The sequence below is a fragment of the Tachypleus tridentatus genome, chromosome 6 (assembly GCF_004210375.1).
Source record: "Tachypleus tridentatus isolate NWPU-2018 chromosome 6, ASM421037v1, whole genome shotgun sequence".
Lineage (NCBI taxonomy): Eukaryota > Metazoa > Arthropoda > Merostomata > Xiphosura > Limulidae > Tachypleus > Tachypleus tridentatus.
Window position 1 is genome coordinate 115952860 of NC_134830.1, and position 25901 is coordinate 115978760.

The following is a 25901-nucleotide window of genomic DNA, read 5'->3' on the forward strand; positions in this document are numbered from 1 at the left end:
GATATAATTAGTATTTCTGATGTTCTTCAGTAAGTAATGTAGATATTTCAATTATCAGTTTAAAAAAAATATTCACATATACATGTTTCTGGCCACAACTATGCAATCGAACGTTTGTCAAGGAGTGTGGCTAAGTTTCTTTCGCTTTAGTTACCTACTGTTCTGCATAATATCTCTTCCCGTGTGTTTTTTCGCTGGAGATACTGTTGTAAAGTAAGATGAATTATATATAAAGGTGCACAGTGACCTTACAACCAGCTATGCAGGCAATAACGTACATTATTTTTTATATTAGAATGACCGTCATAAAAGTTAACACACATGCTCTGGGAGAGATGGCATTATAAAAATATACATGTATATGACATTATGTTTAGTCTGTTACAGACCATCAGTAATTAAAATAGTCTCAAGTCGATCTTCAATCCTGAGAGAGAGATCTGAGGCACTGTCTTTTGTGTTTTTCACACACCACTTTGATTGTTTGTAACAATTCCCACATCAATTTGTTTTGCAAATGAGATAAAGTAAGTTTTATAATCTAACGTTTATATATTAATGAAACAAAAGTTGTTTATGATCTGTTACTTTTTATCTGCACAAAATATATTCAATAAATAAATTTTACACACCTCATTTTATACGTGATAGATATATTTCAATGATATTACAGTAAAGAATAAGAATGCTTTTCTCTAGTGTTTATGATACATAATTGAGAATAAATGTAAGAGATCGTAGGCCCGGCATGGCCAGGTAGATTAAGGCGTTCGACTCGTAATCTGAGGGTCGCGAGTTCGAATCCCCGTCACACCAAACATGCTCGCCCTTTCAGCCGTGGGGCGTTATTATGTGACGATTAATCCCACTATTCGTTAGTAAAAGAGTAGTCCAAGAGTTGGGGGTGGGTGGTGATGACTAGCTGCATTCTCTAGATCTAGTCTTATACTGCTAAATTAGGGATGGCTCGCGCAGATAGCCCTCGTACAGCTTCGCGCGAAATTCAAAAAACAAAACAGTAAGAGATAACCAAAACACACTTTAAGTACCATCTGGTGAGCATTGATTGTAAGAGTTTATGACGTGAATAAATTCGCGGAAATAATTTAAAATATGGCAATTGGACAAATATTTTTTTAAACATGGAGGGCGCTCGAGTTATCTCGTGAAAATCATAGAAGGGGTTAATAACTAAAAATTACTTTTCATTTTGTTGATAATATGTTTAGTCCCTCAAAGTCACTTAAAGACAGAGTCCACATTTAGTCTATGATACAGAAAGGTTTATTTAAGAATAATACAGGTAACACGGCCAGGTTGTTAAGGCAGTCGACTCGCAATCCGAAGGTCGCGGGTTCGAATCCCGGTCGCACCAAACATACTCGCCCTTTCAGCCGTGGGGGCGTTATAATGTTACGGTCAATTCTACTATTCGTTGGTAAAAGAGTAGCCCAAGAGTTGGCAGTGGGTGGTGATGACTAGCTGCCTTCCCTCTAGTCTTACACTGCTAAATTAGGGACGGCTAGCACAGATAGCCCTCGAGTAGCTTTGTGCGAAATTCAAAAACAAATAAACCAAATATGCTCACTCTTTCATCCGTGGTGGTGTTATAATGTGCGATCAACCACACTATTCGTTGAGAGTAGCCCAAGCGTTGGCGGTGGGTGGTGATGACTAGCTGTCTCCCTCTATTCTTACACTGCTAAATAGGGACGGCTAGTGCAGATAGGTCTCGTGTAGCTTTGTGCGAATTCAAAACAAACAAACACAATAACCTTTCCGAAGATTTCCTTTGTTGAGATCTTACGAAGAGAAAAAATGTTTAGAAAAGAACTCTTCAACAATGAAATACAATAATAACAACACTTTATTATCGATTAACTTAGGTAAAAACAGCTTGATATCCATGCGTTTAACATATGCCACACTTTACACACAGAAAACAAGTTGTTCGAATAACTTCTTTGAAAAATATCGTATCGCAAAGCATGTAAAAAGTCAGGGCTAAGAAATGCATCTAAAATTACAAGAGTGTAAAATTCCAGAACATGGTTTATGAAACGCTAAACTTGGTTGGTTATTAAATCAGAGATGTGTCATTGTAACTTTCTACCTTATGTTTGACTGTTTTTACTTACCATAATAAAAGTAATAAGTGATTTTAAATATTTTAAAAATACAGCGTATCCTGATATAAACAAATCATTTATTTCAAAGTATTGTTTATAAATTATTGTTTGTTGTTGGGTTTTTTTACCGTTAAAAACAAGTTTCTCTCCAGGCAAAAAAATAATAATTTGTAAGCCGAATGAAACTACATAAATATAAGAAGTCAATTAAGATAATTTTAAAAACACGTTTGTTCGTTATATATGTATGTAAAGTATATACACACATGAAAGAAGGTAATATATCTTAACCAAGCTAAATTGCATGTTGAATTTGATAAATCTCTAACAGTTATGTCTTAAAATGTCATCCCTAAAAAATCTATTTTGCAACTAGAACAATCTGATGAAATATCTTCTTGATTAGAAAGGAAACATTTCAAGACTTGTTTTTTAGTTTTTGTTTTTGAAACAAATTATCTTATTATGATTGCTACTAACTTACGTTACTAGAACGCTTTGATCTTTGTTAATAAAAACTAAAATTTGGTTATTGGCCAAAATCGTAAGCCTGAAAAATTAACAAGTTCTCGTCTAAGATGGTAGCTAACGGCGACTAAGGTTTTGGAGTCCATGAAGGTCATCCATACAACTGTGAGTTTAGGATTATAGACAATATTGGCAGCACACCAGACAACAACAATAACAACAACGATACAACATCTAGGTCAGATATTGAAAAGGTGTCTTTAAGTGTTTTTTTTTAGATACTACTAGCCCATAAATTTTCATAAAGAAGAATGGAATTACGTTACGTGTGACAGGAAATTTCTCTTGATGTTAAGTTTAAAACAAATCAACCATCAACACTGGAAACTTCTGCCGTATTGAAAAGTTCTACTTGGTTAAATTCCAAGAAACCAACCAGTAAATTAATGTCTGTCTTCTGCGTTAACGTTTAAAATACATTTGAAATCACTTTAGGTTAAAAAAAATAGTGATGTTTAGCCCTTAAAACAATTGAGATGCGAGTTTTTTTTTATTAATTATTTATACGACAAAGTATTTGCACTGGTTAAGTGGATGTGACGTCATCACAGGTTTAAGGACGAAAAATGAGACGGAAAGCAAGAAACAGTGGAAAGTCTATGAATCGATGAGTGGTCGATCAAGGTTTTCTGATAGGTCAATGGTTGTGGCCTCGTAAACTCCGTCGGGACAAGGGCGCAAATTAGAAACACTACCACGCAGACTCAATAAAAACCTGTCCGGGTCTTCACTATGAAAAAAAAAAAGAAAACAAAGTTTAATGGTTTTAAATTTACATCACGTATTTTACCAAAACACACTTAGTAAAATAATTTTAGAGAACCCCAAACTCAAACTAGAAAATAAAAACTCAAACTTAATTTCAAAGTATCAAATATTCTGAATTAATTAACGGAATGTAAATGGTAAAAAAGAATATTTATACATTTCAAGAAAACCATTTTTTTATTAATTTAAAATTTTAGAATCGTTAAAACACGGTTCAAAAGTTCGAAAAAAGTTTTTTGTCCCATATGTGATTTATAAATTCTGTAATTAAAAACAACAAAAATACAAATAAAGCACACGAAACTTAAGAAATATTTAAATGGATACTTTAAAAGATTCATTTCGAAATGTGTACTTTTGACATTGTTCTGCCTCAAGTTATTGACAGTGACAACTAATCCATGTACATATAGTTTCCAACGGTAAAGATACTTGATAACCCTAAACTGTCGAGTTTCTTTTGGAAAGCGATACGCTAAATCAAGTTAACAATGCTGTATGATGTATTTAGTGGATATATAGTTCATTTTTCCAAAACTTTTACAGCCAGTAAATAAAGTGATTAGAGGAAAAACTGTTATATTTTTAATCACGAGCGTCTAGCCATCTTCACTAGTATTTTAGAAGTTACAATCTATAATAATTACTAAAATAATGTTAAAATAATAATCACATTTAAAAACAACACTCCTTACTGATGCGTGTTACATTTTAGTGTTATTTTACTGATACATGTTACATTTTAATGTTATTTTACTGATACATGTTACATTTTAGTGTTATTTTGTTAAGATGAATAATTCTTGATGAAATCGCAGTATAGACTCACCGTCTCAGATGCTTAGCATCTGAGCACATGTCGCCATGTAAACTACCAGAAAAGAGCCTTTGGTAAGTCTTATGGACTCGACAATGACAAACGGTTACCACGAACACCACGATCAAACAGGCCCCAGCCAGGGTGGCTGCGGCGATGTAAATATTGTGGAGATGATCCAATGGCACGTTCACAGAATCCACGAGGCTGTCGTCTCTTTTAAATCCTGCTGCGTCTTCGAGGGTACGTCCCAGTGATTTAGAGGAATACAACACTTGTACTATAAGGAAGAGAAATGTGGTTGATATGACAAGTCGTTTTAATACCATTCGGACGTAATAAAAACACAACTTAAAACGATTAAGTGAGTTATCTACAACGAATAACATTTGACAATCGTACTTTTGTAGTACGTGAGCACACAACAGGCCAAGAAAAAGAAAAACAATCTCTATATAGAAGCGTTCTTAACAAAATTAAAAAAAAAGTAATATATCGTTGTTTTACAACAGTAACAAAAACAAACATGTCGTTCACTCCCTAAAATTATTATTTGATTTTATTTGTGCTTAACAACAAATAAACCCTAATAATAATAATTAAAAGTCTTCATCCAAAATCGTCTTTCAATTTTTTTAAATATCTGTACTGTTTGATCGAATCGAATTATTAATTTTTTGATACCGAAATACTTTTAAAATTATATATTAAAATGTTAACAGCACTTCGCATCTTGCATACTTTGAATTATTGGAATAAAGAACAAATAAAGAAGAGACTCAACTACTGAATCAACGCATGAATCATTTTGATCTCGGCCATGCGGTTGAGACACTTGACTCGTAATCTGAGGGTCGCAGGTTCTAATACCCGTCGCACTAAACATGCTCGCCCTTTCAGCTGTGGGGGTGTTATATAATGTGACGGTCGATCCCACTATTCGTTGGTAAAAGAGTAGCCTTAGGGTTGGCGGTGGGTGGTGATGACTAGCTGCCTCCCCTTTATTCGTACAATGCTAAATTAGAGACGACTAGCGTCTTTAGGTGTAAATATTTTTGAGTATATTAAACAATAATTATATGGTCTCTGTAACATATTAGGTAAATTATGCAAATATTAAGTACGCAGAGAATGATGGTACTATTCAATACAAGCTGCGCCGTCTAGCGATAAAATTATAAAATCTTAACAAGGAGATAACAGTTGTGAGTTCAAATTGAAATATGACATATCACAACAAAGGTTTTTCTATAGACATAAAATTACTGTTGATTATGTCATGTAACAGTGTTCATGACATCTTTACCCTGCAGTAACACATTGTAATTCAAGTTTAGATATCCCCACACCATAACGTTACTTATTTTTTGAATAATCTACTTTTATGAAATAAAAATATTACTGAATTCTTGGTCATTCGTTGATAAAAGAGCAACCCAAGATTTGGCGGTGGGTGGTGACAACTAGTTGCCTTCATTCTAAACTTTCACTGCTAAATTAAGGACGACTAACGCAGATAACCCTCATGTAGTTTTCTGCAAAATTTCAAATAAAACAAACCACTGAATCGTTTAAAGTAAGAACTCAATTCTTAAATAATTTAACAAAGAATCCATGTTATGACTGAACTCGAACTACAAGAAATATATGGAAATTTACTAACCTTCACAAAGATTCCCCGTGTAACCAGGACGACAGGAACAGAAGTATGTATCGAGACTGGGCCAGCAGCTGCCACTATTCTGACAAGGGTTAGGAAAGCATGGGTTGTAATGCTGAGTACAACCTGCTCCTATGGATAGACATTAAATAAACTGTAAATTTTATATCGAAAGATCAACTCTGTAGGTGTTTATGCATAGTTTATTACGTCTGTTTTCCCTGTATCTGTTTACGTACGCATAAAAATAAGGATTAGTTGAAACACCGCAAGACTAAAATTGAAATGTCGTAGGTTTCTAGACTATTTCTACGTTGTTCTTGTTTTCTTCAGGTATTCCAAAAACTGAAAATTTTCATTTTTCTAGTGTCTCGTCCAAATGTCCTAAAACTGAAGTGCTACAAATTTCTGGCTTATTTCTACGTGTCTTGTTTGTGTTTTCCAAAACCAAAATACAGTTCGCGTTTTAAACACAATTCTCAAGCGGTCCTTCAGTCGTATGAAAGACACCAGAGGTCGCCACAATAACATCTCTGTTTGACTTGTAATATTGAACGTGAAAAGTAGTATAATATTGTTAGCTTTTCAGATTGGTCTGTTTATGGAGTGACATGAAACAAAGAATTATCATCTTTATATCTTTTGCAACTATAACTTATAAGGACCTTCTTACATTAAATATGCCCCTAGTGGGGATAGCGATATGTCTAAGAAATTTTGTTTTGTTTGTTTTTTGAATATCGCGTAAAACAACACGAGGCTATCTGCGCTAGCCGTTCCTAATTTAGCAGTGTAAGACTAGTCATCACCATCCACCGGCAACTCTTGGGGTATTCTTTCACCAACGAATAGCGGGATTGACCGTCACATTATAACGTCCCCACAGCTGAAAGGCGAGCATGTTTGATGTGATGGGGATTCGAACTTGCGACCCTCAGATTACGGGTCGAGTGCCTTAAACACCAGGCCGTATGAGGCTATATAAGGAATTGCACTAATGAAATCATTCTTGTGTATCATTTATTGTGAACTATTACACTACACAAGTTAATCCAAAGCCGTATACAATCAGCTTTTGACACTAAGAAATGTCAATTCCGAGGGAAAAAAGGTCGAAACCTAGACAAACCTTTTCTAAAAGTTTCAAATTCCAATTATATCGATCCATGAGATTACCTAACTCTTTTATTCACCCTCGCAATATCACACGATAAGATAATCCTATGCATCATCAGTATATTTGCTTTTATTTGTTTGTTAAGCGAAACGTAAATCTATACAACAGGTTATGTATGCTATGTCCACCATGAGAATCGGAGTCATTATAATCTTTAAAACTTACCGTTTCGTCACCGGGATAGGAGGGACCTTTTAAAACGTACAGGTCTCACCTATACTGTAAGCCTCGTCTCTCGACGTTATTGTTCTATGAATCAAACGATATTCCCCGTTGATAGTTTATTTATAAATATAAAAACTTCAAACATTTTAGTTAAGTTATGTCCCTAATATTTCAAACATTCAATGAGAAAGAAATTAAACACGTTTATTGGCTTTGTGGTTAGGACGCTTGACTTGCAATATTAGGTTGAGGAATAATTCGTGAGCGTTTTTAAATAATTTCATTCAAGCATTACATGCAAGACTATACAATACTTCAATGCATGAACACATTACACCCAAAACATTTATTATGATACTTTATTTCATGTAATACCTAGGTATATAGTATGCATTGTTTTAAACGAAATTGCAAGAAATTAAATGTGAAAAGCAGATGGTGTCGAAAATGCTCGATTTTGTCCACTTGACATTCCATTTAATGAGCTGAAAATGAAAGCAAAAATTAAAGACATATGAAAATCAAACACACCATCTATTAGAGCAAAAAATTATCTAACAAATGACATGAAATATTTTGCGAAAGCGTTTCATTTATGAATATATTTTTTTAACTTGAAAAAACGCTCACGAATTATTCCTCAACCCAATATATTAACTTGTGGTTAGGACGCTCGACTAGCAATATATTAATTCAGGGGATCGAATCTCGTCGACCAACATGCTTGCTCTTTCAGCCCTGAAGTCGCGATAATGTGACGGCCAATCTTAATTCTCATTAGTAAAAAGTGTCTCAAGAGTTGGAGATGGGTGGTGTTGACGAGTTGTTTTCTTTCGAGCCTATTATACCTAAGTTATGGACGACTGACGCAGATAACTCTCGACAAACTTTGTGGAAATTCAAAGAAAAAAGAAGAAAGAAAATCATAAGCTATTTTTTTAGAAAAAATGTTGTACTGATTGGATGTGACTAATCAATAGTACCCACCGCCAACTCTCAGGCTACTTTTTTACCAACGAATAGTAGGATTGACTGTAACTTTATAACGTCCCCACAGCTGAAAGGGCTAACGTATCTGGTAAGGAGAATTTGATTCGGTGACCCGCAGATTGCTTGTCAAATGCCCTAACCACCTGGCTATGACAGTCGGAACTGAAGTCTCACTTTATACCATGTTGCATTAGTTAGTGTATATATTATTAAAATTACCTTATCGTTCTTATAAATGACACAGTAAATTGGATGCACTGTAATATATATATATATATATATATATATATATTTTAAGTGCTACAGATTTGTATTTATATTTATTCTGTGGTTTAAAATATCTACATACAAATTTATATGTATATAGAGGAATAACCTTCGTTCTTCAGTTCTTATAGATTTAATTCGTATATTTCAACTATGTTACACTAGACTGGTTAAGTTCGGCCTATTTTATGATCTTAAAAACTCTTCAGTGTAAATCTAACATACACACACACATATTATACACAAAGTACTGGTGCACATTGAAATCCTGAGGTAACGTTAAGCCTAACTATTTCATCCAGTACGTTGAAATATAATTTATTAAACAAAACACAATATTCATCAAATTTTGCTGAAAAATCAAAAACAGTCACTACAATTATGATGAAAGTGGCAGCTGATTGGTCAAGTCAAAGCAAGTATGGTAAAGACATACCGTTATATAGTGAATTACAAACACAGCTGTAGTTACTACCCCTGTCGACGCAACGAGCTGGACTAGGGCAAGGGTTAGGGTTACAAAGGTTAACTTTGATTTGACATCTTTTGCCCTCATAGCCTGGACCACAATGACATTTGTAACCAGCCACCAGGTCTTCACACGCCCCTCCATTGATGCAAGGGTTTGAGTCGCACTCATCGTATTCAAATTCACAGTGATCGCCTCCAAAACCTTAAAATATCCAATCCTGGATATTAGAAACCTTTAACGATTCAACACACACAGTATAATAATAACATGATGGATCAATTTTTGCACGCTAATGTTTTTATCAAACTTTGACCCCTCTGAGGACGTTTTGAAATTGAACCTACCAGATGCTAAGTATATTGTTACTCTATCCCTTGGAAATGAAAACCTTATTCTGTTAGAACTTGTCTCTTGTGGGTTATTGCTGATCTTCGTAAATATATATACAAAGTATTTTCTGTTTTTTGTGAATAATTCAACGCAGGTCTTTAAGAAACGTCCAGTAAAACCAAATGAATTTGAACTCACAATTGGTTGATTTATCTTCACTCTGAACCATTTATAACAACCTTTCATCGTTAGACTTTCAAAATGTTTTTTGTCTTTTCCACGCTTTTTTGTTTTCTTTTTGGATTTAGTGGTGGTGTTTTTTTATAGTAAAGCCACATGGAACTATCTTTTAAATCCACCGAGGGGAATCGAATCCCCTGATTTTAGCATTGTAAATCCAAAGACTTACCGCTGTACAAACGGGGAACTGAATTCGTTTTAATTATATATACTTTATTAGTTAAGCAACGCAATGCTAAATTCTTAATTTAAGTATCATTTAACAAAATATGTATATACCTATAACAAGATAAATAAAGTTATATTAATATAACTTATATTTGTTGTTTAAGAATATAAATGTTGCTGTTAAAGACAGTGAATACTGAAGTATATGTCTATAATTTAGAGAATTTTAAGTTCAATTTGACAAACATGTGCATAGACAATAAGAGATTAAGTTATTTTTTAAACTAGGTGTTCTCAAAGGTTAGGTTTTGTATTTACAGATACATCATTTTGTAATCAACACGTCTTTAACTTAAAGTTCACTCTATAAGGAAAAACGTCGCGCAGATTTTGTTTGTTTGTTTGCTTTTTGAATTTCGCGTTTAGCTACACGAGAGCTATCTGCGCTAGCCGTCCCTAATCTAGCAGTTTAAAACTAGAGGGAAAGCAGATATTCATCACCATCCACCGCAAACTCTTGTGTTACTCTTTTACAACGAGTAGTGGGGTTGACCGTCACATTATAACGCCCCCACGGCTGAAAGGGCGAGCATGTTTGGTGTGACGGGGATTCGAACCCGCGACCCTCAGATTACGAGTCGAGTGCCTTAACTACCTGGCCATGCCGGGCTCATGCAGATTCTTCTTTCTCATCAAAGGCTAAATACGTCAAGGAAAGTTTATTATAAAAACACTTCGTAGACAAAGAAAAAATCAAGCTTGGTGGTTTGCCAGTTCTTGTGGATCATATTTAAGTTAATTTAAAAATAATAATAAATACAAATATATAATTAACCGCTGTTAGAATTAAAATTAAATTAATATTAATATTTTACTCTTAAAAAATCTGCTTTATAATTTCTAATTCATAATAATTACAGTTCAACTGCTAAATATGACTGATACCATAACAGTCACCTTTCATGAAAGTTGATGATATCACTTGGACCTTGCTATATATATGTTTGTTGTATCCCAGTTGACTTGGCGAGTCCTGGCACTCTGGGAAAAGTTTCTTCGGCATTGGATACGGCTGATGTTTAACGTAACCTTTTACTTTCACTCATGGGTTCTTAGAATTATCAAGTCTTTTTTATCCCGAAAAAGGGTAGAAAGCTGTTTGGAGGTGTAACTTGTTTTAACCATTCACACCACTTTACAGTAACGTGTTGTTTGTTAGGCAGTCAGTAGACACTAAATTGGCGTCATATAACGGACACTTAAAGTTGCAATTTCTACCGCCGTGACATCAGTAAAACATGCGCATGCCATGCGTTACGAGAATAATTATTCACTCTGTTGGCTACAACACATCATAACATATGAACTTCAAAAGCAGATAAGTATTTGTTACGCTTAATTTGGGTTTTATTTATTCTTGGAACAGAACGCTTTTGGGAACCCTGCGCAAGTACATTTAGGTTTAACGTAACATAATTTGGTATACAGGTAGTGTGTATTATTAGGTTGATGACGATATATAAACATGCAAAACAGATTACCCAATCGGCAAAATCCTTTTAATTTTGAAGAAAATGTAATTAGGAAGTTCCACCAACCTGGTAGGCAGTAACATGTGAAGGACTTCTCTCCATTTTCACAAACTCCGTGGACACAAGGGTTTGCCAAACACTCATTAATTTTTGATTCGCAGTTATGACCAGTAAAACCAGCTGGGCATTGACACCAGTAAACTGTTTCATTTTCCCGACAGGTAGCGTTATGCAAACATGGCTGATGGTCACAGAGATTTATTTTGTCTTCACACAAACGTCCACTATAACCTTTGGAAAAGAAACGATCGGGACATTGTTTATTAAGATATAACAAAGTTTCTTTATAGATTTCAAGTAACTACTTATCATGCTCTACTTGGTTTTATTCGAATTGCGAAGTTCTGAATTACACTATGAAGTGAGTTTGTTTGCTTGTTTGATTTTCGCGCAAAGCTACTCGAGGGCTATCTGCGCTAGCCGTTCCTAATTTAGCAGTGTAAGACTAAAGGGAAGGGAGTTAGTCATTACCACTCACCGCCAACTCTTGGGCTACTCTTTACCAACGAATAGTGGGATTGACCCCCACGGCTGAAAGGGTGAGCATGTTTGGTGCGACGGGGATTCGAACCCGCGACCCTCAGATTTCGAGTCGAACGCCTTAACCCACCTAGCCATGCCGGGCCCTGGGAAGTGAGAAGTACAGTTTTCTTTTTCATCAAATTATGAAGTATTAATTATTATTGTTGTTGAGTGGAATTAAACACAAAGCCACATAATGATCTATCTATGCTATGCCCACAACGGGTATCGAAACTCCGTTTCTAGCGTTGTAAGTCTGCAGACATACTGCTGTGCCCCTAGGGGGGCATGAAATTTTGTATCACACTATGAAGTTAGACGCACATTTTCTTTACCTAATGGTGTAAAGTTCCCCAGTGACGAAGAGGTAATTCTTAAGGCTTATAATACAAAAACCTTGTTTCGATACCAGCTAGTGGATGTAACACAGATAACCTATAGTGTAACTTAGAAATGAATCAAAACCCTATACCCCGAACGCTTTCGAAAGGTGGACCTTTCTTTTTCAGGGAAAATATTTGTGTTCAACAAAGAAACCTACAACAAAAAGTTTCGTTTATTTAGAATTTTGTTAAATGTCCATTATATAAAAGTAAAAGACTAGAGGGAAACCAGCTGGTCATCACCACCAACCACCAACTGTTGGGCTACTCTTTTACCAACGAATAGTGGGATTGACTCTAACTTTATAATGTCCCTACGGCTGAAAAGGCGAGCACTTTTGAGGAAACTTGGATCCGAACCCACGACCATCAAATTGCGAGTCAAGCGCCCTAACCACCTAGCACTACAACGAAAGATGAAGTTACATTGGTTTCGGTATATTTCTGACGCTTTTGGTTATTATACGAATATACAAGCAGAGATTTAGTAATAAAACTTAAAACTATTCTTTTTATTAATAAACAATAATACACCGTTATTTTAACATGGCAAATAAAGGATGACAGAATGGAAATCTTGCTTTTATAATTAATATAATTACAGAGATCGGCAGACATGTTTTATTTTTGTAGCCTCGCCATCCACCGGTAAAACTGAATTTATAAAAAAAATCAAAATATAAGGTTATTTAAAAAAAATTGAACGTATATAAAAGATTTACCACTATATTTCTTCTACTTAGAGAAATATCAGTATCAAATTTATAATTTAGGTCTCATTGCCAGACGAAAATATATCTCGTCTGGAAACGTTGGTTCTCCATAAGTTTTTTCCCCTTTACCCTAGTCCCGGCATGGCGAAGTGTGTTAAGGCGTTCGACTCATAATCCGAGGGTTGCGGATTCGAATCCCAGTTGCACCAAACATGCTCGCCCTTTCAGCCGTAGGGGCGTTATAATGTGACGGATAATCCCACTATTCATTGGTAAAAGAGTAGCCCAAGAGTTGGCGGTGGGTGGTGATGACTAGCTGCCTTCCCTCTAGTCTTACACTGCTAAATTAGGGACGGCTTGCACAGATAGCCCTCGAGTACCTTTGTGCGAAATTCAAAACAAACAAACCTTTTTCCCTTGCGTAAAAAATCATATTATTTTCATATATTTGTTTAGTCGAAGCACACGAACCATTTAAAATATCCAACAAGGATGTTTTCACTTCACATTGAGTACTTAAGAAATATTTAAACCTACGGGTTTTCTGTGTATCTGTTTGTTGTAAGTTTTGCGCATCTGAGAGCATTGTGTATATATGACGTACAGTGCAAGGCATGTTACACTCATTAATTAAAAATCTAATTTCGCTTGCAGCGAACGTGAGCTGTTCCTAATGGAGTCGGGTGTCATTAACATTGATATTCTTATACTTAACAACATAAAAATACATTTTAGGCTTAATGCTATTATTTTACATTTCCCAAACAGATTAGTCAGTTGCTATAGCTTTAATCTATAAACAAAATTCCTATCAATAAGCCTTACATACTAAGACGTGTAAAGATAATTCAAGATGATCTCTCTACACGTAAATCCAAGATTAACAGTTAGTTTCCTGACTTGCAATGATAGAACCTTATTATTTCAATTTGATAGTAGACTGGTAGATACCTTGGTGAGTAATAAAATCGAATTGGGTATGTACCAGTCTACTATCAAATTGAAATTCTTGTAGACAGTATTAGAGTAAGTTAACCTGCGAGACCTTGAGTATGGTAAAAATATATCAATTGAAAGGGTTTGACCTTCTGAGTTCAAAAATGTAATTATACCTCAAAACGGCCAAGAGATAACAGAGCTGTGAGCTTAAAGTTTGCACTTTAAAAACTCAGAACTACTATGAGCTGATATGCCGCGGCAAAAAATGAATCTTAACTCTATGATTTTATTACCTTTTTTGTTATAAAATGTTTTATTTTTTTAATGATTTATTACAATATTCAGTATGTTAGTTTAAGCTTAAAGATATACTACAAACTACCTGTGCTCTGGCTACAGAGACGCTATAACCTTGGATTTTAGCGTTTTAGGTATGGAAACTTAGTGATACATTGGGGACGATTTTCACTAAGAAACAAAAGCATGCAGTAAAGGGCGGTTTTCGTCTACATAAATTTATAAGAAATTTGATGTGAAAATAAACGTAATTTAAATGAATTTGAATGAAGAGTGTTGATTTTGAACTTTATTTAACCAATTGGTGTTCTTTAGCTGGCACTAATTTTGCTCAGAGAAATATATCACAAATTCAGAAAGGATGTTTTGATTTAACGGTTAGTGTATCGGGCTGCGTATCGCGACGTCCTGCCACTGAACATGTTCAGTACGTGCAGCTGCGAGCGGGTTACAAAGGTAAAAGTTAGTTCCGTTGTTTTACTCAAAGAGTGTTTGCGGGCATTGTTGATTGATTGTTTCCTTCTGATCATTGTTCAAAATTAGCAATGGCAACGTCCGAATCCTGGATGTCAGTTTTTCTGGACATTTGTTTCACGCAAACATAAAATGCCATTGAGTGAGGTTTATTAATGTCAATTCGTATTTAGTTTCAGAAGAATTATTCACATGCTTAATAACACACGCACACACAGAGAAAGAGTTTCAGAACACAAGAACAATGCTAGGAGGAAGTCGTTACATGAAGGTACTTAACTAAAATCATAATTTTAGAACTAATCTCAAAGAAAAGAGATCAGGAAGGAAAAGATTTATCAAAGAAACACATTAACTTGAGGCATGACAATAAATATTTTACTCGCTTTTTATATACAATGATGAAGTATTTTTTTTCTAAACTTCAAATAACGCTCCTAAACTCATAATTAATACAGAGAGAAGTAAAATCCAGAAAAAAAACAACAACAATACAAAATAAGTTCTTTTGGTAGCGAGTCACATATTAAATTGGTGTTTTTTATTTGCCACAATACGAGTTTAACCTCAAATATTGGTATTTTCTAAACTCATGACGGAAAACATAAAACACATACCGTGAGGGCACAGGCAACGATAGTCCTCGCTTTTAATTCCATCTTTGGTATCCAAGCACAATCCACCATTTTTACACGGGTTTCCATGACAACCATCCAACAATTCGCAGTAATTGCCACCGAAATTGGGACAGCACTTACAACTGAACGACCTCTGACGGAAAAGAATAAATTAATGGAAAAAAACAACTGAAATGTCAAAAGGTATCTGCTTTTGTACATCCAATAAAAAGGACATTTCATATAAAATACAAAAAACAAGATCCTCATCCTGGAAATCTTTCATTGTTACTGTTATTTTATAATTTCGGAACTCCTATTTGTTGAAATTTAAGATTTAAAAAAAAATGAAACGTAGTGTTGCTTATAGTTTTAAATTTTCCTCGTACCTATCTTGTTGGTCCAATAACAAACGCGATGTTTCTAATAGTCTTAAGTTTTTTTGGTACCAGACTGGTTCTATAACGACAATGTTTTAGTAAAACTTGAAGAGTGGGAAGCATATTACTCAAAATTAATTTTTAAAACTTTCGATTCTAAAGAGCAAAATTTCAAGAAACATATATGGAAAACGCTCTTCGAGTATTATATTAAGTTCCAAAAGATTAAACCAATTAATGCAATTTTTCGAGAATTATTTGTTCCAACAAATCCAAAATAAAACTAATTAATTCACAAGACTCTACTAAGCAAAGAATTCAACAGTCATTGAATATCTTGTTAAAAGAGATTAAGCCGGTTGAAGTTCGAATACCACGTAGACGTTCGAAAAGCTGACAGAGAACTTAAAAATCGATAACAGTTACTGGTTGAATGCGTCACCAAATTTGTTTTACGAATTTTTATTTACTTTTATTTTTTATTTATTAGTTGGTTTATTTTTAATTTCACGCAAACCTACTCAAGGGCTATCTGCGCTAGCCGTCCCTAATTTAGCAGTGTAAAACTAGAGGGAAGGCAACTAGTCATCACCACACACCGCCAACCTTTGGGCTACTCTTTTACCAACGAATAGTGAGATTGACCGTAATATTATAACGCCCCCACGGCTGAAAGTACGAGCATGTTTGGTGCGATGGGGATTCGAACCCGTGACCCTCGGATTACGAGTCGAACTCCTTAACCCACCTTGCCATGTCGGGCCCTATTTATGAGCTAGGAAAGCTGTTAAAATAAAAAAAAAACTGTTTAGTCGTTTAAATTGTTAAAAGTGACCAAAATATAATGTTTGGAATATAGTAAGAATAAAAAGGTATATCTGATCCTATAGTCGTATGGTCCTGCATGGCCAAATACTTAGGGACGCTCGACTGGTAATTTATGGGTCGAGCGTTCGAATCCCCGTCACGCCAAACATGCTCGCCCTCTCAACCATAGGGGCGTTATAATGTGAGGTACATCCCACTATTAATGGTGGGTGGTGATGACTAGATGCTTTCTCTCTAGTCTTATACTGTTAAATTAGGGACCGTTTGTGCAGATAGCCCTCGTGTAACTTTGCACGAAATTCAAAAACCATATTTTTATCCCTTTTATAAGTATCTTTATTATCAAAACCACTATTCTTAATGCCGTTTTTACCCTATTATAAGTATCTTTATTATTAGAGCCACTACTGTTAATACCATTTTTTGTATACTATTATAAGTATCTTTATTATCGAAACCACTATTTTAATGCCATTTTTTACCACCTTTGAATTATCATATGTGCAATTTTTCATTTTTTTTTTACAATCGGTGCTGCTATTGTTAAGGCCAATTTCACTTACTTTAGCTTTACGAATGTTAGGGTGTTTACTAGTGCCATTATCACAGGATATCCAAACAGTCTTAAACTAAATTGAAGTATTACATCGACAAAATAGCTTTACCCCACTGTGTTGTTTTTTTCATGTAACTTCACATTTTAATTTAAAATTGAATTTTCAGAGCTTCAAACTGACATTTTAAAAAGAGCTTTGTTAAACACGTGGGCTCCCAAAGCTATTTTGTCAATACTTTTCAGGGTACTAACAGTTATTTTACAATTCTTCTTTTAAGAAGAGTGGTATACGAAGCCGTTGCGTCCCAGCTAGTAAGTGGCCCTTTAAAAAGAAAAAAATAGCACGAGTCACCGGAGGCTCGTGTGGGTCTTAGTGGAATACTATCACGATCCACCGGTGGGTCGTATGGAAGTCAACGTGTTAAAAGAAGGATATAAAAATTATTGTTAAACCGAAGAGAAAATTGATCTTGAAGTTCCCTGGCGGCTGGTGTTGGTATTAACACTAATACCCATACCAGCCGTCCCGAGATACATTTTGACTTTAATTGGGTTTCTCGTCACCACGAAGTACCCTGGTTTTAATGCTACGACCTCTTTTCCACATGTTCTTTTTTAGTATTTGTGATTTAAATTGCTATCAGTAACCTTCAGAATTCTGAAAAAATAACGAAAGAAAATAAAGTGTATTCAAACAAACATACCTTTGTCTCATCACTAACACAAATCCCTTTCCCAGAGCATAAAGTTACCCCCGACTTCTCAGCGCAATCTTGCGGCTGTATAGTAAGATTTAATCTCCAAACCAAAGTCGTCTGAGAATCGTATGATTTCAAAGTCACTGAAAAAAAAATCAAATGTAAATGTGTTTCTTGTACCTTTTTTCTGTTGGTAAATTTTATTGCACCTAATAAAAAACGTCTCAGTGTTTGTGTCATAAAACTATAGGATACAGCCTAAATATATCCATTGTTCCCGTATTACATTAAATATTAACCAATTAGTACTTGCTCCAACAGGAATTATGTCCATTAGCTATTCAGTACTTACTTCAATAGCAGTTATGTCTATTAGCCATTCAGGAATCACTTTAACAACAGCCATGTCTCTATAGTACTTATTTCAGTAACAATTATATTTATTTATTAAACATTCAGTACTTACTTCAAGAGTAGTTACATCTATTAGCTGTTTAGTACTTACTTCAAGAGTAGTTACATCTATTAGCTGTTTAGTACTTACTTTAAAAGATGTTTTTTTTTATATCAACAGTTTAGAATTTACTTCAGTAGCAGTCATCTATTTATAAACTAGCTCGTACATGCTTGAATAAGAAATATATTCGCTGCTGGCCAAAATCTTAATGCCAATAAACATAAAGAAAAAATATGCATTTTGCGTTGTTAGACTCAATAACTTATTTGAGTAGAGCTTCGAAAGATGAAAAAACGAAAAGGGAAAATAAAAAACTTTTTTAGCATTTAATAGGGAAAATGTGAACACTATGAAATTAGCCTAAATACCAGCTGGTCAAAAGTTTAAGACCATACTGAAACGAAGCGTTAATCGGCAAACACGTAACAAAATTTAGTTATTTGTGTTCAAGAATTAGCGTTGTCAACATCTTCTACTAACATCTCCGGTTTTATATTGGGTAAAAACATGGCAAAGGCTAAAAAGTTTACAGAGTTTGAACGTGGCAGAATTATTGAGCTGCAAAAACAAGGTCTCTTTCAACGTGCCATCGCTGGTGAGATTAGGCGTAGTAGTTGTTGTTGTTTTTTGAATTAAGCACAAAGCTACACAATGGGCTATATGTGCTCTGCCCACCACGGGTATCGAAACCCGGATTTTAGCGTTGTAAGTCCGCAGACATACCGCTGAGCCACTGGGGGCTGGGCCTAGAAAAACTGCTGTTACAAGTTTCTTAAAGGACCCTGAAGGATGGAATGAGAATTTCAAGTTGTCAGCCCTAGAAAATTCGCCGGCGTTGAGCAAGAGGATTCGATGGGTTGTACAGCAAGACACCAGCCGATCGTCGAACTAGAATAAGGCCCTTACGGACGCAGAATGAAGCTCAAGAACAATAAGACGATATCTACCAGAGAAAGGCTTTAAAAATCGTAAACGTCTTCAAAGGCCACGCCTCCTTCAACACCACGAAATAGCTCGGTTAAACTTTGGTGTAAAGCACCAAACATGGAGCGTAGAAAATTGGACGAATGTTTTATTCTCTGATGAGAAATAATTAAACTTTGATGGTCCGGATGGCTTTCAACGTTATTGGCACGATAAGGATATCCCACCGGAAACATTTTCTACACAACACAGTGGAGGAGGTTCCATCATGATCTGGGGTGCTTTCTCCTTCCATGGAACAATGGAGCTTCATGTTTACAGGGGCGTCAAACAGCAAGTGGCTACATTGGCATGTTGGAGAGAACATCCTTATTGACTGAAGGCTCTCACTTGTGTGGAAATGACTGGATATTTCAGCAGGATAATGCTGCAATCCACAATGCCTGCAGGACATTGACAAATAGCGTGATTCTTTTGAACCATCCAGCGTGTTCACCTGAACTGAACCCCTTTGAAAATGTTTGGGGGTGGATGGCAAGGGAAGTCTACAGAAATGGACTTCAATTCCAAACAGTGCATGATCTTCGTGAAGCCATCTTCACCACTTGGAATAACATTTCAGCCAGCCTTCTGCAAACGCTTATATCGACCATGCCAAAGCGAATGCTTGCAGTTATTCGCAATAACGGCTGTGCAACTCACTACTAAGACCTCTTATTGAGCATTTCCTACCCTGTTTAGGACTTCTTTTTGGTATGGTCTTAAACTTTTGACCAGCTAATACTTAAGCATTTTCCACAGTGTCCACATTTTCCCTATTAAATGCTAAAAAGTTTTTTATTTTTATTTTTCCTGTTCTCTACACAAATAAGTAGTTGAGTCTAACAACGCAAAATGCATATTTTTTCATTATGTTCATTGGCCTTACGATTTTGGCCAGCAGTTTATATATATGTACGTACAACGTTACGGATTAGTTAACAGTTATGCACATAAAGAGAGTCTCTACCATAAATTTCAATGTCATTTAAATATATACAGTATATATACAGTTTTATAATGAAAAGAACCAAAACTTGGTTCCGAATTTAATGTAATCTTGAGATATGACTTGAAAGCAGTTCCTCAGCTGCACTTTTCATCAAAAGTACTATTAGTAACAGTAAATCCAAACGAAAAAAAGCGTTGCTAATAACATGAATCTGAAGAAAGAAACATACTGCTAATAACAGTAAATCCGAAAGAAAAAAAGCGTTGCTAATAACAGGAATCTGAAGAATAAACGTGTTGCTAATAATAGTAAATCTGAAAGAACAAAAAAACGTTGCTAACAACAAGAACCTTAAAAATAAATGTGCTGCTCATAACAATAAATCCGAAAGAAAAAAGCGTTGATAATAACAGGAATCTGAAAAAGAAATGTGCTGCTAATAACAGAAAATTAAAAAAAAAAGCGTTGGTAACAACAGGAATCTGAAAAAAGAAACGTACTGCTAATAACAGGAAACCTGAGAGTCAGAAAGAGAGTGTTGTGTAAGTGTTGGTCTTTTGTATAAAACCAATTTAACCACGTTTTATACATAATTAGGTTTTTTGTAAACCTTAGTAAATTTTGAGATTTTTGTAGATTAATCATTTTGTTCACTAGAACGGCTTATTCGTAAATCGAAGAGAACATTCAAACGGACAGGTACGCATAACAGAGGAACAACAACAATAAAGTTAAAGTCGAATGAAAGTCTTTTCTTCTCAATTACTTGGTGTCGTATTTGCTGTATTTACAGGCTATTTTGTAATAAGACCCAGCATGGCCAGGTGGTTAGGGCCCTCGACTCGTAATCTAGCACACCAAATATGCTCACCCTTTCAGCCGTGGAAGCGTTACAATGTGCGATCAGTTTCACTCACTATTCGTTGGTAAAAGCGTAGCCCAAGAGATAGCGGTGGATGCTGTTTACTAGCTGTCTTCCTTTTAGTCTATCACTGCTAAATTAGGAACGGCTAACACAGATATCCCTCATGTAGCTTTGCGCGATATTCGAAAAACAAACAAACTTTATTGATGTCGAGGATATGGAGATTTGGTGTCGAATTTGATATATATACAGGCTATTTTGTAATCAGGTCTGGCATGGCCAGGATTTTAGGACGCTTGACTCGTAATCTGAGGTTCGCAGCTTCGAATCCCTGTCACACCAAATATGCTCGCCCTTTCAGCTGTGGGGGCGTTACAATGGGGCGATCAATCGCACTATTAGTTATTGAAAGAGGAGCCCAAGAGTTGGCAGTGGGTATTGATGACTAGTTGACCTCCTTCTAATCTTACAGTGTTAAATTAGGGACGGCTAGCGCAGATAGCCCTCGTGTAGCTTTGCGATAAATTCGAACCAAACCAATTTTGTAATAAAACCGTTTCAAAAAATAAACTGTCGTAAAGTTGTGACGCAAATGATTCCCTCAACAAAGTCTGGTCTGTTTTTGACGTTGACACAATAATTTGTATAATATACATTAACGCTTAGATATAGCACAATGTGTTGTTTAGTACACATGAACACAATAGTTGTGAAAGAGTATGCTGTCTAGTGTACGTGGATGCAATAAACGTTATACCATGCGCATCCGGGGCCTGGCATGGCCTAGCGCGTTAAGGCGTGCACTTCGTAATCTGGGGTCGCGGGTTCGCGCCCGAGTAGCGCCAAACATGCTCGCCCTCCCAGCCATGGGGACGTTATAATGTGACGGTCAATCCCACTATTCGTTGGTAAAAGAGTAGCCCAAGAGTTGGCGGTTGGTGGTGATGACTAGCTGCCTTCCCTCTAGTCTTACACTACTAAATTAGGGACGGCTAGCACAGATAGCCCTCGAGTAGCTTTGTGCGAAATTCCAAAACAAACAAACAAACAAACCATGCGCATCCATAGAACCTTGTACTTTTCTATACTTTATGAATCAAACTGTTAGTAAAGTAAAACGACTTTAAGCTCGACATCTATTGGTCATCAGCCCTACACAAATTAGCGTGTAAGAATCCACGTCACACACCTGTATTTGTTTAACTCAATGATTAACGTACAACTTACGTTAGTCTGTTCCACAGGAACTCAGCCCCTTTCGTAAAAAGGTGAAGAGCGAATAATTTAATTTAATTTAGTGAGTTTTAAAAAATATATGCAATTAAAAAATAGCAACAAATAATTGTACAACTGTGGTCTATCATCTAACTAACGAACCCGTGGGACTATGAACCACACTTACAGAATGCTGTAATGTATATTTAATAGTTGAACTACAACCTTTACGTGCTCTAATTTAAATCTAAGCCGCTTTAGGGTAATTCCCCATAAATGCGTTTACACGTAATACCCAGATTCCTTTAGGAGTCGAATGAAATGTTTTACCTTTGTGCAAATCTCGGGACCGAGTCGATTCGTTCGGCATCACTTAGAAGTTTGTGTGACCAATGGTTTAGGTGGAGTTACGTGACGCACACACAGAGACACTGAATATTATAATATAATTGATTAATAAGCTCAAAACATTCTGTCTGGTCATTTCCGAGGGAACTTAACGTTAAATAGTTGTTTATAGCGTTTAATAAGTTAAGGTTGCTATTGTGTAAAAAACACTTTTTTTAACGGTGATAATGCTTAAACATTAAGCATCTAAATTTCTACTCTTTAGAGCATGATAATGTAACATTTTTGCTTAAGCATAACAAAAATTTAGAATTAACAATTTAGGGTTAACTTACTATCAAACAATATAAATTATAGAATGCACAGGTTAAGTTTAAATACAGTAAAACCTGTCTAAGCCGGAAACTGCACAAGACGAAAACCTGTACAAGCCGGAAATATCAAAATTTACCAGCATTATCTCAAGATTTCTCTTAAAAAGGCCCTTTATATGAACCTGTGTAACACGGACAGAAAACTATCTTTCTCCTACCTCATCTATCAACAAGTAGAATAAGAACCTGAGTAAGGCGGAAAAAATGTTTTAAATTAAATATTAACTTCTTATTCAATTAATAATTTGTTTAAATATTAATAAATTCTCGGACATTTTGTTACAGTAAGTATTGGTTAAATATATACTGTTCTTTTGTCTGCCTTCATTATTCTTGCAGTTAAATTATATCCATGATCTGTAGAAACATATTTGTCTTTAAAGTGCAAAATTCTACTCTTTAAATAATTCACACGAAAAAATAAATTCCTTTCTTCCCCAATTTTAAAATTTAGGGAAATTTACCATGGGTAATGGGTAAAAGTGAAAATACGCATTGTTTTAAAATGTAAGGAAGAATCAACTTCCTGTCGAATGGACAGTCTAATAATAAAGCGTGGATGACAAGTGTTTAGTCTTTCTACCTCCATGTACAACATCAGTTCTACAGCTACTAGATAATGGAATTATACAGTGTATAAAATTGAAATACAGAAAATTTATGCTTCAGCATATTATTGTAAACATGGACGACTGTGAGAAAGAATCTGAAATTACCATGAAAATTGACGTGTTAGATACAGTTGCATTTTTAAGTCATTCAATCAAATGCGTAAAAGATGAATGCATAATAAAGTGCTATCGAAAGTGTGGATTTATTCTTAATAATAGTGGAGAAGTTGTTTGTTATGACGATTCTAGTGAAATCCAAACTCTGATTGAGAAGATTGATGCAGATGATTCTGTGAACGCGGAAAGTTTTGTGAACGTTGAGAAAAATGTTTTAACAGAAACTAATGAAACTGATTTAAAATCTATAATAGAATCACAAGATGGTAACAGTGTGAGAGATTCAGAGATGAACAAAGTGGAAAAGATAGTGAGGACATAGAAATTCCTACTTCATCGCAAGGGTTAAGTTATATTAACGCTATTAAATTGTATGCAAAAAACGAAGGGGGTAAAATGAACTTTATGAAAAGACTGTAGAATTGGCATTCTCTTTTAACTACATGAGAAAGTCCATTAAGAAAGCGGAACGGTTGAAATTGGACTTTTACTCGGTTCAGAGCGATTCCGCCTGAGACAGGTTTTACTGTATTAACTTGTAATCGATTAATCTAAACTGTGGAATTTAATAATTTTAGACTTATCTTGCCACCAAACAGTTTAAACTGTGGAATTTAACTATTTCAGGTTAACATGCAATCAAACAATCTAAATTGTAAATTTTAACAATTGGTTGTTAAATTAGAGTAAAACAATCTAAAATATAGACTTTAACAGTTCGAAGTTAACTTACCATCAAACAGTCGAATGCCTGGATCGAGCAGTTCAGATTTTACTATATATTCGTCCAAAAGTTTTGTTTTCCACTCAGCTATTATTTGAGATATCTCGTGTGCTTCGTAGCAGCCCATGGCTGACTTCCCTGTAATGTTATACAAAACAACCTGAACACCACCGTGTCCATCAGTGCATGCCTCCTTGCCCTCTAGGAACTTGAGTCTATAATAATGACACAAACCGAAACTGTTTTATAACAGAGCATAATAAACTCTCTCGCTGTAAAAATGTATCGAACTGTCACACGTTATATCATAATATTTTTAATAACTTTAAGTTGAGCTCTTTGTTATACACAGTTGCTTTCGGTTCAATAAATGTTTTAAAGTTTGTTAAAATTTCTTTCAAATCAACAATGTGTAAGAAATAACACTAGAAACGTCGAGCAAAATACATTACGTGCCGGAATAAACACCGACTTATACACAATATTTGATACGCCATAAATATCTGTGAAATTTGCGGATATACTTAAAACAATGCGACTATGAATCCCTTTCTCTCTTCTAGTGAAGATAAAAGAAATGATAGATGAGTATACAAAGCTCTGGGCATGGCACGGCCAAGCGCGTTAAGGCGTGCGACTTGTAATCTGAGGGTCGCGGGTTCGCATCCCCGTCGCGCTAAACATGCTCGCCCTTCCAGCCGTGGGGGCGTTATAATTTTACGGTCAATCCCACTATTCGTTGGTGAAAAAGTAGCCCAAGAGTTGGCGGTGGGTGATGATGACTAGCTGCCTTTCCTCTAGTCTTACACTACTAAATTAGGGACGGCTAGCACAAATAGCTCTCGAGTAGCTTTGTGCGAAATTCAAAATCAAACAAACAAATACATAGCTCTATGTATTGATAATTTAAAATAGATGGATAGACAGCTGAGGAGCGAGAGATAACAAGTTACTTTGCTTGAAGTATTACCTTCAATATTTTTACTAATTCTCCCTTTACTGACGAACTTATCAAGCTACACATGAATACACACACTAATTTCGATTTTCATGTTGTGTCTGATGTTTGTTTGAAATTGTTCTGCTATAGGCCATTTCCAACAGCCAGAATATAACCATAAGCATAGGAAATTTAATTATTAGACTACGCTCTAACCGTTCGGGGAAAATTGAACTCATGGCTAGTGGCGATAATTATTCTCTTTCGGTATATATTAACTATAACGAACAAGAGATATGGACTTCAGTCACTTTGTGCCAGGTTAATAGTAATTACATTTCCTAGATTGAGTCATACTTGAACGGCCGTGATGTGTTTCGATCCTGACGTCACATGTATTTTAATGTCTCCAGTTTAACTAATTTTCTGTTCTATATATTTTGAAATAAAATAACAATATCAACGTCGTCTTTATTTTGTGATGTGTACTTAAACAAATACTGTTGGTTACTTAAAGGTAGATTAATAAAAAACAACAACAACGTAGAATATAGAGAGTTGAATAAAGATAACACAGTTAGAATGTAAAAAGTTGATTAAAGATGAAATATAGATTATAGAGGGT

The 25901-nt window shown here is 35.3% G+C and overlaps 1 protein-coding gene across 2 annotated transcripts in view; it reads right to left on the reverse strand.

Annotated features, from left to right (window-relative positions):
• Positions 1-1849: 1849 nt before the first annotated feature.
• The window catches only part of LOC143253379 (protein eyes shut homolog), an 89850-nt gene continuing 65798 nt past the window's right edge, over positions 1850-25901 (reverse strand). Inside the window, exons 3-10 of one of the 2 annotated variants that reach the window (XM_076507149.1) lie at positions 24346-24551; positions 17717-17853; positions 15249-15402; positions 11310-11534; positions 8938-9174; positions 5906-6034; positions 4255-4522; positions 1850-3387 (exon numbers count right to left, since the gene is read on the reverse strand). In XM_076507149.1, the coding sequence (XP_076363264.1) occupies positions 3255-3387; positions 4255-4522; positions 5906-6034; positions 8938-9174; positions 11310-11534; positions 15249-15402; positions 17717-17853; positions 24346-24551 (1489 nt within the window). In that variant the 3' untranslated portion in view covers positions 1850-3254. The remainder of the gene's footprint in view (positions 3388-4254; positions 4523-5905; positions 6035-8937; positions 9175-11309; positions 11535-15248; positions 15403-17716; positions 17854-24345; positions 24552-25901) is intronic. The other variant, XM_076507150.1, reaches the window with a different exon arrangement.